Source organism: Notolepis coatsorum (assembly GCF_963971535.1).
Source record: "Notolepis coatsorum genome assembly, chromosome: 17".
NCBI classification, from domain to species: Eukaryota; Metazoa; Chordata; class Actinopteri; order Aulopiformes; family Paralepididae; genus Notolepis; species Notolepis coatsorum.
The window spans coordinates 39,346,965-39,361,359 of NC_140181.1; the positions used below are offsets into that span (position 1 = coordinate 39,346,965).

The following is a 14,395-nucleotide window of genomic DNA, read 5'->3' on the forward strand; positions in this document are numbered from 1 at the left end:
GAGGAGTTTGATAGTATTTACTGAGGATGGCCAGATAATGTTGATATTTAAACTTAAAAAATTATAAAACAGTGCAACATTAAAAAATCGTTGTAGGAACGGTTTGGGAGAGGGAGGTAGGGAGGGGTTTGTGTGGTGTGATAACAATGTTTAAATTGAGAAGTTTAGACTTTAGTTTAGTTTTACAACAGAAATAATTTTTTTGTTATAAGGAAAGTACCGAAAAAATGTACCGGTATCGATTCCCATCGATTCATCCTAATCTCAGTATATATTCATACTGGTCATCCTAATCTCAGTATTTATTCATACTGGCCATCCTAATCTCAGTATCTATTCATACTGGCCATCCTAATCTCAGTATTTATTCATACTGGCCATCCTAATCTCAGTATCTATTCATACTGGCCATCCTAATCTCAGTGTCTATTCTCGTGTATGAAACATGAGTCACAAGCAAGAGAGACGTTCTTTGCTATGGGTCTAATCAAGAAAAGGGTGCATCAATCAGAATAATTCTGTCGTTTGCTCGGATGTCCGTTTTCATATTCAATACGAATTTCAATTTTGAGGTCACGATTCAATATTCTTCATGCGTTAAAATGTGTTCATACTCCAGAGCTCTAATTATGTATTTGATATATTCTGTATACTGTATTAGAGGTGCCATTCTCTTGGCCAATTCCGACTTTTTATAAAGTCCGACCTTCCAATTTTTACTGATTCCGATTTTGTCCCAGCGAGACAAGGCACTGGCAATTAGGGAGACGCTGGTGTAGGCTAGGCTTCTTGCGGGGCATTGCTGCATGGCTGGTGTTTTATGACTAGATAAAGCAATACGAATTTATACATTTAACATTTTATATAAGAGTTTATTGAAATGCGGGACATTCTCATTCTCTCTGTTGTGGAACGTGGGATGAAGGGCATTTCAGCCGGACGGTCCCGCACAAATCGGGACGTTTGATCACCCTAGTGGAGCTTCAAGTCTGGTCAGTTCAAGACATTAGTTCCGCCTCAGTGACTTTGATTGACAGCCTAGTGTGATAGGCTAGACCCATTCTGCCATACTGCCTTTCCTGCACACACTGTTTACTGGACTAATCAGTGTGAAAATGGATCTATAGTAGCTCCTGGAGAAGTGTTTTAGCTGAAGAGCCACAATGGTAGGTCATTGCATCTATGTAACAGTTAGCTTTGCTAGATAGTTGGTTAGCAAGCGAATGTTGTTAGCGACTCTAGAGCATGGAGAGACACAGCAGCTGACGTACACAGGAGCGGGAGAGAGACTTGACTTGTCGCTAAACCTTCAACCAATTTTCAACCACTTTCACATTTTGATACACTGTATTGAACATACATTTTATTTAACATTTTTAATTCTGTATTGATTATCGTTACACCCCAATGGGTCAAATTCCGTCTAATGTTAGATTCCACCACAGAACACCTCCAGACATGTGAGTCCTTAGAGAGAATTCTTCTAGTGTGAAAGGCATTTCTTGTTCTTGTGTTTTTTTTATTAAATCTTTTTTTAAACTGTGTTCCACAGATGTCTTCAAAAGCGCCACAAAACTGGGCACATTCCCTGCCATCCTGGTGACATACACCGCCAGCGCTTTACTGCATGTGAGTGAGACCAGTAGAGCATGACGTGTCTCTCTTCAGCTGCTGATTGTTTTTGTTGCTTAAGTCTGACATTTTGTGCCTTGGCAGGGCCTGAGTTTCCACCTTGCGGCTGTTCTGCTGTCCCTGGGCTTCATCACCTATGTTGAACACGGTACGACTAACTAACCATTTTGCAAATGGATTGCTTTTAAAGACCCCATGAAGTGAAAACCTTGTGTCACCTTGTGTCCCTGGATATATTGTACAGTTATGTACACGTCAATATTTATTTTTATTGATATGAGGTGAACTGAAAATGTATCACTGGTTCTTGTCCCTTTTTTCATGATTTTGGAAAAATTGGCCTGCAACATGTTAGATTATGGTCTAAAAAGCCCCCAAACCACAGCTAATTAAAGCTCCCTACCAGAAGCCCCCCCCCCTGGCTGTCTAAACCCTTCAAATCTCCTTGCTCTGAGATTTCGATGTCTGCTATACAGGCATAACACACTTTGATTGTTGCTGTGTCGGCCATTTGACACGCCCATCACAATGCCTATCTTGCGACGCTGTTTCCCCTATTGGGATTAACCTAACAAATGAACCCTCCCCCTTGTTTGTGGACCCAAGATAAACTCACCTCTCACCTCTCTATCGGCGCTTTCTCTATTCCCGTTGTAGAAAACCTGATGAAATCAAAACACTCAGTACTAAGGTTCCTAAATTCTAGAGAGATGTTTACATGTCCATAAGGGACCTACATTAACATAATCCATGAAATTGTAATACATTTCACCATATAGACCTGCATTTTCAATAAGGTCCATAACATACATTTCATAACATACATACTCCTGAAATTGTAATCAATTTCTACCTATAGACCTTATTTCTCGCTAAGGATTTACAATAACAAATACTCCTGTAATTTGCAATCAATTAACACACAGGACCTCACATTGTCAATAAGGTTCTCTCATAACATCCTCCTGATTTGCAATCAATTAACACACAGGACCTTACATTGTTATCTTTTCAACTGATCTCTCTGGATTGTCTCTGAAAGAATGTGGTCAATGTATTGTCTCTGATAAGAAATGCAAATTGTTATTGTCTCTGATAAAAATGCACTGAATATTGTCTCTATTAACTCATTCAGTGCCAGCATGTACCCCCATCCCTGCTGTCTCTGGGCCAGCTTTTCGTGACCGTTTTCACGATGTTTTATGATCTTTGCGGAGCTAATGTATATTCTATATTATGCTATGGAGACAATAGTATGGCTCATTTGACAGACACCATTTGTAGAAAAAGGGTTTGTTTCTACATACCTTCATTAGTTCACAATTCCAATATAAACATTGCCTTGTTTCACAAAAATCCAAGTTGATTTCCTGGAACGCGAGTTACAGAATGTTTTCTGCGGGTATGTAAATGGGGTGTTTTTCCAAAGCAGCGATCATATAAACGCATGTTTTATGATGGAGTTTCGGTAAAGTAGGGGAGAACGGGGGACGTTGTCACACTTTTTACTCTAGTGTGAATTGCTCATAATCAAAACATCTTTCAATAGTCATTCCTACATTAAATTGAAGCTTAAGATGTTGGCTTGAAATGTGTATCCCTCTCATTTTCCAACGTATTGTAACAAAGAGTTAATCACCTATCAAAGACACTCTGACACATTGTGACAACCAACCCCATCATGGGGATGGTTGTCGCACACTATGGGGTTGGTTGTCACCATGTGTTTTAAAACTTTTAATGGGAAAATCTTAAAACGAAGACAAGATTTAGATTTCAGATAATGATTGAAGAAGTGCGTCTTTAGTCGACGGCGAAAGATTGGACGGGTTTCGGCTGTCCTAACTGGGGTGGGTAGTTCATTCCACCATTGTGGGGCAAGGACTGAGAATAGACAAGAAGGCAGAACTAAATTTGAAAGTTTAATTGCATTGACAAGTTGACAAATACATAACTTAATGCATCTTAATGAACATAAACAGGAAACACATCTTTAGGCCATCCTATATAACAAAATAAGAACACAATAAATCGGCCTAACAATAATAGCCTACACAACATGTGACAACCAACCCCAAATAAAATGTGACGACCAACCCCAACTGGAATGTCTTGATAGCATCAAGGCTAACAGCCATCTAACAACTAGTTAGCTAGCTAACAACAATCTAAACTATAGCTATCCCTTCACACTTTTTAAGGGTAATAATTGTTTCATTATAAACCAATTGTGTAAAAGCCTAGAAGAAAAATACTGAGGAGCGGAATATTTACAAAAATGGACATGAAAAACACAAAAAGTCCTCTCACCTCAAATTCAGCTGTTTCACTCCAAATATGACAATGTAGGTGAACTCTGACCCCAATTCTGGACATTTAAATACCAAAGTATGGGAGACAGGATCCTCTGGTGGTGAAATATAATGAATGTGACAACTTACCCGTGTGACAACGTCCCCCGTTCTCCCCTACACGTAAAAAAAAGACGTTACCTTTGTTTTAGATGTACTCCATTTCTCACGTCGAGTCCAAACGTGTCTTGAATCAGAACAGGATCAATACATATGCCTTCATCCATCTACTTCATCTTCTCGGGCCAGACTATACCACAGAGCCGAATAGGTTTCTTCATCGGTCGATTTGATTATAGTTGTTTTACCAGTAGTGCTTGGTCCAACATAGTCCAACATCATAGTCTGGTGGAAACGCACCTTCTCATCCATAATCTGTTTTGTCTTCTTCATATATCCAATAGTTCGCTCGCCATTGCATTGCAGCCAGGTTACTATTGTGTGCTCGGGTCAGACTATACCATGGAGCCGAATAGGTTTCCTCATCGGTCGATTTGATTATAGTTTTTTTTACGTTTTACCAGTAGTGCTTAGTCCAACAAACGCACCTTATCGTCCATAATCATCATCCATATAATCCATTTAGTCTTTTTCATAATATCCAATAGTTCACTCTAGGCCAGGGGTTCTCAAACTTTTTCATACCCCATTTTATTTAGGAGATTTTTTGGCAACCCCACACACGTGTATCATGTCATTTCAATATCAAAATAAAAGCACACGTTGTTGGAACTTGATCATGCATATTTATTAGCAAATAAAATTAGAGGAATATTTAGCCAAAATATGTTGGCAGAAAAAAAAATATTTATGCGTTGACATGCGCTTTTCAAAAATAAACAAAAACAAGACTTAACCCTTTCTCCGCCAATAACGTCATACGACGGGTTTCAAGTTCATGCGAATTCTGCCAATAACGGCGTACGACGTGATTCTGATCATAATTTCATATTTTCGCCATGGTATTCATATTTCACTCACGGAGCCTTGTCGGATGCTGTGTGAGCCAGCACAACTATGCAACGCTTCAATACTGCCACCTGGTGGCTGATCGATGAGTTGCAACCGGAAGTGGATCTCTTGTGATCCCGGTGCGTCTCCCTATTCCGTCCGGCCACTCGTTTATTGTCGCGGGACTCGATACACACACCGTGGATTTTTTTTTATCCACTTTTTCTCCCATTTTTCTAATTTTCTCCCATCCCAATTTCGTATCATCCAATTCAACCCTCCCCTGTCACGAACGCTGTTTCTTGCCTCCCACAAGCCGGCTGCAATGTGGACTAAGTCATACATAGCACAAGTCCCCTCCGGTACTTGAGGTAACAGCAGTCCCATCTTTTCACCTGCGCAACTCGATCTCTCAGTGGCGAGGAGTAACGCGTGGGAGGCTCACGCTGCCCCCGACACTTCCTGATTCTACTGCGCAGGCGCACCAACCGACCTGTAGGAGTCGCTGTCCACAACGCCCGATCCCCATCCATCAGTTTCCCACCCCCTATATTAGTATGGACGACCAGCTAAACTGAAAGCAAATGTGGAGCGCTGGGCTCGAACAGGCAAGCCCAGCGTCTCCAGATTTCGTGGCGAGCACCTTGCCCACTACGCCACATAGCCGCCCAATACACACACCGTGGATATGGATCTTTGCCATAACTCAATAATCTACATGATTTGGGCATGTATTAGTAATATACAAACCGGAAATGGATCGCCTCGATCCCCACCACATAACTGGGATCTGTTTGCTCCACTCTCATCGCCCAACGGTACGAGGAGACTGACGTGAGTTTCAGCATTTTTGTTTATCATTTTCGATACAAACTGCTCTGATCAATATATCACCCATACTACATAAATCATTTAACGTCGGTCACGGAATTATAAACGACCCCCCCCCCCCCTCCGTTCACCCGCGCATGATCAGTCATAACGTTTAGGACCATGTACAGTTGAAATATTTAATATAGAGTCCATCGGTATCAAACGGCATTTGATAATCTAATATATGCATTTATGTCTATATCTCACGTTCTAGGAAATACTGCAGAAAACGAGAAAAACATATTTATACTCTAGACGGTATTTTCGTATGAATGTGTGAATGAAAAAGTTAAACGTTCCCACATCCTGAACGATAGATAATCGATGTTGAATGGGCCATAGTAATTTCTATTTAGCAATACAATTTAAAAAGTTATAGCCCTGCAAAGATGGTGAACATCTCCATAGACTTACAGTACTGGCAGAGAATGGTATAAGATGATCAAAGTGGTGGCAGGGAATGGGTTAATGGGAAGGGTGTGCTTGTACATTTGAACATAGTTCCATGATACGTGGCTGCGTTGTGCTGAGAAAGAGGCGCAGATCCGCTTCTACTCTGAGGCGAGATCTGTATTTATTTTTTATTAATGTCAGAGCCGAGAATCCCGCTTCACAGGGGTATGTTGATGCAAACAGGACAAGCAGCACATTACACAGCACTGGGTAGTCGTTCCGGACTGATATCCCAAACTTTGCGAGGGCCTGTCCAGTGAACTTGACTTTCAGTAGCTCGTCACACGAAAGATCGATCAACGCCTCCTGCTCAGACAGAGGGAGGCCTGTTGCGAGCGTCATGTGCAATAAACGGATCTTGGATCCAGTTGTTAAAATTGTCCGTGCTCTTTCTTTCGGGGAAATAATTCCGAAATTGATCAATGAGCCCTTCTATGTGGCTACAGATGATGGGCTTCAAATCACCGTTTTAAATTCAGGATGCTTAGTTTCCAAGTGCCGCTGTAATTTACTTGGTTTAAAGCTCTCGTTAGAAAGGATCTCGTAACACAAAACGCACTGTGGTCTCGGGTCATCTTCTTGGCCAGTCCAAGTAAATCCATATGCCAAGTATTTAGGATCATAACTTCTTTTACTCCGTTTCATAGTAGTTCTGGTATCGCTACTACTAAATTCTGCCTTTCTCTTCAAGTTCAAGTTCTTTAATCTTGCCAGCATTTGGAACACACGCATGTGACGCGCCGCTTCTGACAACATACCTATCCATTGCGAGTGTCCAGGTTAAATTAATCAACTTTATCATCAGCTTTATATGCTTGGCCTGGAAAGCGCTGTTAAATTCAAAACGTACGAAATATCTGCACAACGCTGCGTATCTCCCACGTGCCGGTACTCTTACCAAGCCTTTATCAGCAATGGTCGACCACGGGCTGTCTACCCATGCGCTGTTAATTCACAACGTACTAATTATGTTTATAGTGTCTCACGTATCTATCAACGTGCAGTCACTCATATATTCAGGCCCAAAGTCTGCCAAGACTCTCCAATCCTCCCATACTCCGTCTGATGAGACGAAATAAACAAACCACCCTTCCCAGCTTGACCAACCCCAAGAGGAAACACATCTTTAGGCCATCCTATATAACAAAATAAGAACACAATAAATCGGCCTAACAATAATAGCCTACACAACATGTGACAACCAACCCCAAATAAAATGTGACGACCAACCCCAACTGGAATGTCTTGATAGCATCAAGGCTAACAGCCATCTAACAACTAGTTAGCTAGCTAACAACAATCTAAACTATAGCTATCCCTTCACACTTTTTAAGGGTAATAATTGTTTCATTATAAACCAATTGTGTAAAAGCCTAGAAGAAAAATACTGAGGAGCGGAATATTTACAAAAATGGACATGAAAAACACAAAAAGTCCTCTCACCTCAAATTCAGCTGTTTCACTCCAAATATGACAATGTAGGTGAACTCTGACCCCAATTCTGGACATTTAAATACCAAAGTATGGGAGACAGGATCCTCTGGTGGTGAAATATAATGAATGTGACAACTTACCCGTGTGACAACGTCCCCCGTTCTCCCCTACACGTAAAAAAAAGACGTTACCTTTGTTTTAGATGTACTCCATTTCTCACGTCGAGTCCAAACGTGTCTTGAATCAGAACAGGATCAATACATATGCCTTCATCCATCTACTTCATCTTCTCGGGCCAGACTATACCACAGAGCCGAATAGGTTTCTTCATCGGTCGATTTGATTATAGTTGTTTTACCAGTAGTGCTTGGTCCAACATAGTCCAACATCATAGTCTGGTGGAAACGCACCTTCTCATCCATAATCTGTTTTGTCTTCTTCATATATCCAATAGTTCGCTCGCCATTGCATTGCAGCCAGGTTACTATTGTGTGCTCGGGTCAGACTATACCATGGAGCCGAATAGGTTTCCTCATCGGTCGATTTGATTATAGTTTTTTTTACGTTTTACCAGTAGTGCTTAGTCCAACAAACGCACCTTATCGTCCATAATCATCATCCATATAATCCATTTAGTCTTTTTCATAATATCCAATAGTTCACTCTAGGCCAGGGGTTCTCAAACTTTTTCATACCCCATTTTATTTAGGAGATTTTTTGGCAACCCCACACACGTGTATCATGTCATTTCAATATCAAAATAAAAGCACACGTTGTTGGAACTTGATCATGCATATTTATTAGCAAATAAAATTAGAGGAATATTTAGCCAAAATATGTTGGCAGAAAAAAAAATATTTATGCGTTGACATGCGCTTTTCAAAAATAAACAAAAACAAGACTTAACCCTTTCTCCGCCAATAACGTCATACGACGGGTTTCAAGTTCATGCGAATTCTGCCAATAACGGCGTACGACGTGATTCTGATCATAATTTCATATTTTCGCCATGGTATTCATATTTCACTCACGGAGCCTTGTCGGATGCTGTGTGAGCCAGCACAACTATGCAACGCTTCAATACTGCCACCTGGTGGCTGATCGATGAGTTGCAACCGGAAGTGGATCTCTTGTGATCCCGGTGCGTCTCCCTATTCCGTCCGGCCACTCGTTTATTGTCGCGGGACTCGATACACACACCGTGGATTTTTTTTTATCCACTTTTTCTCCCATTTTTCTAATTTTCTCCCATCCCAATTTCGTATCATCCAATTCAACCCTCCCCTGTCACGAACGCTGTTTCTTGCCTCCCACAAGCCGGCTGCAATGTGGACTAAGTCATACATAGCACAAGTCCCCTCCGGTACTTGAGGTAACAGCAGTCCCATCTTTTCACCTGCGCAACTCGATCTCTCAGTGGCGAGGAGTAACGCGTGGGAGGCTCACGCTGCCCCCGACACTTCCTGATTCTACTGCGCAGGCGCACCAACCGACCTGTAGGAGTCGCTGTCCACAACGCCCGATCCCCATCCATCAGTTTCCCACCCCCTATATTAGTATGGACGACCAGCTAAACTGAAAGCAAATGTGGAGCGCTGGGCTCGAACAGGCAAGCCCAGCGTCTCCAGATTTCGTGGCGAGCACCTTGCCCACTACGCCACATAGCCGCCCAATACACACACCGTGGATATGGATCTTTGCCATAACTCAATAATCTACATGATTTGGGCATGTATTAGTAATATACAAACCGGAAATGGATCGCCTCGATCCCCACCACATAACTGGGATCTGTTTGCTCCACTCTCATCGCCCAACGGTACGAGGAGACTGACGTGAGTTTCAGCATTTTTGTTTATCATTTTCGATACAAACTGCTCTGATCAATATATCACCCATACTACATAAATCATTTAACGTCGGTCACGGAATTATAAACGACCCCCCCCCCCCCTCCGTTCACCCGCGCATGATCAGTCATAACGTTTAGGACCATGTACAGTTGAAATATTTAATATAGAGTCCATCGGTATCAAACGGCATTTGATAATCTAATATATGCATTTATGTCTATATCTCACGTTCTAGGAAATACTGCAGAAAACGAGAAAAACATATTTATACTCTAGACGGTATTTTCGTATGAATGTGTGAATGAAAAAGTTAAACGTTCCCACATCCTGAACGATAGATAATCGATGTTGAATGGGCCATAGTAATTTCTATTTAGCAATACAATTTAAAAAGTTATAGCCCTGCAAAGATGGTGAACATCTCCATAGACTTACAGTACTGGCAGAGAATGGTATAAGATGATCAAAGTGGTGGCAGGGAATGGGTTAATGGGAAGGGTGTGCTTGTACATTTGAACATAGTTCCATGATACGTGGCTGCGTTGTGCTGAGAAAGAGGCGCAGATCCGCTTCTACTCTGAGGCGAGATCTGTATTTATTTTTTATTAATGTCAGAGCCGAGAATCCCGCTTCACAGGGGTATGTTGATGCAAACAGGACAAGCAGCACATTACACAGCACTGGGTAGTCGTTCCGGACTGATATCCCAAACTTTGCGAGGGCCTGTCCAGTGAACTTGACTTTCAGTAGCTCGTCACACGAAAGATCGATCAACGCCTCCTGCTCAGACAGAGGGAGGCCTGTTGCGAGCGTCATGTGCAATAAACGGATCTTGGATCCAGTTGTTAAAATTGTCCGTGCTCTTTCTTTCGGGGAAATAATTCCGAAATTGATCAATGAGCCCTTCTATGTGGCTACAGATGATGGGCTTCAAATCACCGTTTTAAATTCAGGATGCTTAGTTTCCAAGTGCCGCTGTAATTTACTTGGTTTAAAGCTCTCGTTAGAAAGGATCTCGTAACACAAAACGCACTGTGGTCTCGGGTCATCTTCTTGGCCAGTCCAAGTAAATCCATATGCCAAGTATTTAGGATCATAACTTCTTTTACTCCGTTTCATAGTAGTTCTGGTATCGCTACTACTAAATTCTGCCTTTCTCTTCAAGTTCAAGTTCTTTAATCTTGCCAGCATTTGGAACACACGCATGTGACGCGCCGCTTCTGACAACATACCTATCCATTGCGAGTGTCCAGGTTAAATTAATCAACTTTATCATCAGCTTTATATGCTTGGCCTGGAAAGCGCTGTTAAATTCAAAACGTACGAAATATCTGCACAACGCTGCGTATCTCCCACGTGCCGGTACTCTTACCAAGCCTTTATCAGCAATGGTCGACCACGGGCTGTCTACCCATGCGCTGTTAATTCACAACGTACTAATTATGTTTATAGTGTCTCACGTATCTATCAACGTGCAGTCACTCATATATTCAGGCCCAAAGTCTGCCAAGACTCTCCAATCCTCCCATACTCCGTCTGATGAGACGAAATAAACAAACCACCCTTCCCAGCTTGACCAACCCCAAGAGGAAACACATCTTTAGGCCATCCTATATAACAAAATAAGAACACAATAAATCGGCCTAACAATAATAGCCTACACAACATGTGACAACCAACCCCAAATAAAATGTGACGACCAACCCCAACTGGAATGTCTTGATAGCATCAAGGCTAACAGCCATCTAACAACTAGTTAGCTAGCTAACAACAATCTAAACTATAGCTATCCCTTCACACTTTTTAAGGGTAATAATTGTTTCATTATAAACCAATTGTGTAAAAGCCTAGAAGAAAAATACTGAGGAGCGGAATATTTACAAAAATGGACATGAAAAACACAAAAAGTCCTCTCACCTCAAATTCAGCTGTTTCACTCCAAATATGACAATGTAGGTGAACTCTGACCCCAATTCTGGACATTTAAATACCAAAGTATGGGAGACAGGATCCTCTGGTGGTGAAATATAATGAATGTGACAACTTACCCGTGTGACAACGTCCCCCGTTCTCCCCTACACGTAAAAAAAAGACGTTACCTTTGTTTTAGATGTACTCCATTTCTCACGTCGAGTCCAAACGTGTCTTGAATCAGAACAGGATCAATACATATGCCTTCATCCATCTACTTCATCTTCTCGGGCCAGACTATACCACAGAGCCGAATAGGTTTCTTCATCGGTCGATTTGATTATAGTTGTTTTACCAGTAGTGCTTGGTCCAACATAGTCCAACATCATAGTCTGGTGGAAACGCACCTTCTCATCCATAATCTGTTTTGTCTTCTTCATATATCCAATAGTTCGCTCGCCATTGCATTGCAGCCAGGTTACTATTGTGTGCTCGGGTCAGACTATACCATGGAGCCGAATAGGTTTCCTCATCGGTCGATTTGATTATAGTTTTTTTTACGTTTTACCAGTAGTGCTTAGTCCAACAAACGCACCTTATCGTCCATAATCATCATCCATATAATCCATTTAGTCTTTTTCATAATATCCAATAGTTCACTCTAGGCCAGGGGTTCTCAAACTTTTTCATACCCCATTTTATTTAGGAGATTTTTTGGCAACCCCACACACGTGTATCATGTCATTTCAATATCAAAATAAAAGCACACGTTGTTGGAACTTGATCATGCATATTTATTAGCAAATAAAATTAGAGGAATATTTAGCCAAAATATGTTGGCAGAAAAAAAAATATTTATGCGTTGACATGCGCTTTTCAAAAATAAACAAAAACAAGACTTAACCCTTTCTCCGCCAATAACGTCATACGACGGGTTTCAAGTTCATGCGAATTCTGCCAATAACGGCGTACGACGTGATTCTGATCATAATTTCATATTTTCGCCATGGTATTCATATTTCACTCACGGAGCCTTGTCGGATGCTGTGTGAGCCAGCACAACTATGCAACGCTTCAATACTGCCACCTGGTGGCTGATCGATGAGTTGCAACCGGAAGTGGATCTCTTGTGATCCCGGTGCGTCTCCCTATTCCGTCCGGCCACTCGTTTATTGTCGCGGGACTCGATACACACACCGTGGATTTTTTTTTATCCACTTTTTCTCCCATTTTTCTAATTTTCTCCCATCCCAATTTCGTATCATCCAATTCAACCCTCCCCTGTCACGAACGCTGTTTCTTGCCTCCCACAAGCCGGCTGCAATGTGGACTAAGTCATACATAGCACAAGTCCCCTCCGGTACTTGAGGTAACAGCAGTCCCATCTTTTCACCTGCGCAACTCGATCTCTCAGTGGCGAGGAGTAACGCGTGGGAGGCTCACGCTGCCCCCGACACTTCCTGATTCTACTGCGCAGGCGCACCAACCGACCTGTAGGAGTCGCTGTCCACAACGCCCGATCCCCATCCATCAGTTTCCCACCCCCTATATTAGTATGGACGACCAGCTAAACTGAAAGCAAATGTGGAGCGCTGGGCTCGAACAGGCAAGCCCAGCGTCTCCAGATTTCGTGGCGAGCACCTTGCCCACTACGCCACATAGCCGCCCAATACACACACCGTGGATATGGATCTTTGCCATAACTCAATAATCTACATGATTTGGGCATGTATTAGTAATATACAAACCGGAAATGGATCGCCTCGATCCCCACCACATAACTGGGATCTGTTTGCTCCACTCTCATCGCCCAACGGTACGAGGAGACTGACGTGAGTTTCAGCATTTTTGTTTATCATTTTCGATACAAACTGCTCTGATCAATATATCACCCATACTACATAAATCATTTAACGTCGGTCACGGAATTATAAACGACCCCCCCCCCCCCTCCGTTCACCCGCGCATGATCAGTCATAACGTTTAGGACCATGTACAGTTGAAATATTTAATATAGAGTCCATCGGTATCAAACGGCATTTGATAATCTAATATATGCATTTATGTCTATATCTCACGTTCTAGGAAATACTGCAGAAAACGAGAAAAACATATTTATACTCTAGACGGTATTTTCGTATGAATGTGTGAATGAAAAAGTTAAACGTTCCCACATCCTGAACGATAGATAATCGATGTTGAATGGGCCATAGTAATTTCTATTTAGCAATACAATTTAAAAAGTTATAGCCCTGCAAAGATGGTGAACATCTCCATAGACTTACAGTACTGGCAGAGAATGGTATAAGATGATCAAAGTGGTGGCAGGGAATGGGTTAATGGGAAGGGTGTGCTTGTACATTTGAACATAGTTCCATGATACGTGGCTGCGTTGTGCTGAGAAAGAGGCGCAGATCCGCTTCTACTCTGAGGCGAGATCTGTATTTATTTTTTATTAATGTCAGAGCCGAGAATCCCGCTTCACAGGGGTATGTTGATGCAAACAGGACAAGCAGCACATTACACAGCACTGGGTAGTCGTTCCGGACTGATATCCCAAACTTTGCGAGGGCCTGTCCAGTGAACTTGACTTTCAGTAGCTCGTCACACGAAAGATCGATCAACGCCTCCTGCTCAGACAGAGGGAGGCCTGTTGCGAGCGTCATGTGCAATAAACGGATCTTGGATCCAGTTGTTAAAATTGTCCGTGCTCTTTCTTTCGGGGAAATAATTCCGAAATTGATCAATGAGCCCTTCTATGTGGCTACAGATGATGGGCTTCAAATCACCGTTTTAAATTCAGGATGCTTAGTTTCCAAGTGCCGCTGTAATTTACTTGGTTTAAAGCTCTCGTTAGAAAGGATCTCGTAACACAAAACGCACTGTGGTCTCGGGTCATCTTCTTGGCCAGTCCAAGTAAATCCATATGCCAAGTAT

At 42.1% G+C, this 14,395-nt stretch overlaps 1 protein-coding gene across 3 annotated transcripts in view; it reads left to right on the forward strand.

Annotated features, from left to right (window-relative positions):
* The window catches only part of LOC311243621 (protein-serine O-palmitoleoyltransferase porcupine-like), a 54,786-nt gene that overhangs the window by 32,659 nt on the left and 7,732 nt on the right, over positions 1-14,395 (forward strand). For 2 of the 3 annotated variants that reach the window (XM_084332912.1, XM_084332914.1), the window contains 2 exons: positions 1,553-1,629; positions 1,717-1,780. The exons of the other annotated variant lie outside the window; for it this stretch is intronic. In XM_084332912.1, coding sequence (XP_084189038.1) covers positions 1,553-1,629; positions 1,717-1,780 — 141 coding nt within the window. The remainder of the gene's footprint in view (positions 1-1,552; positions 1,630-1,716; positions 1,781-14,395) is intronic. 3 annotated transcript variants of the gene reach the window in all.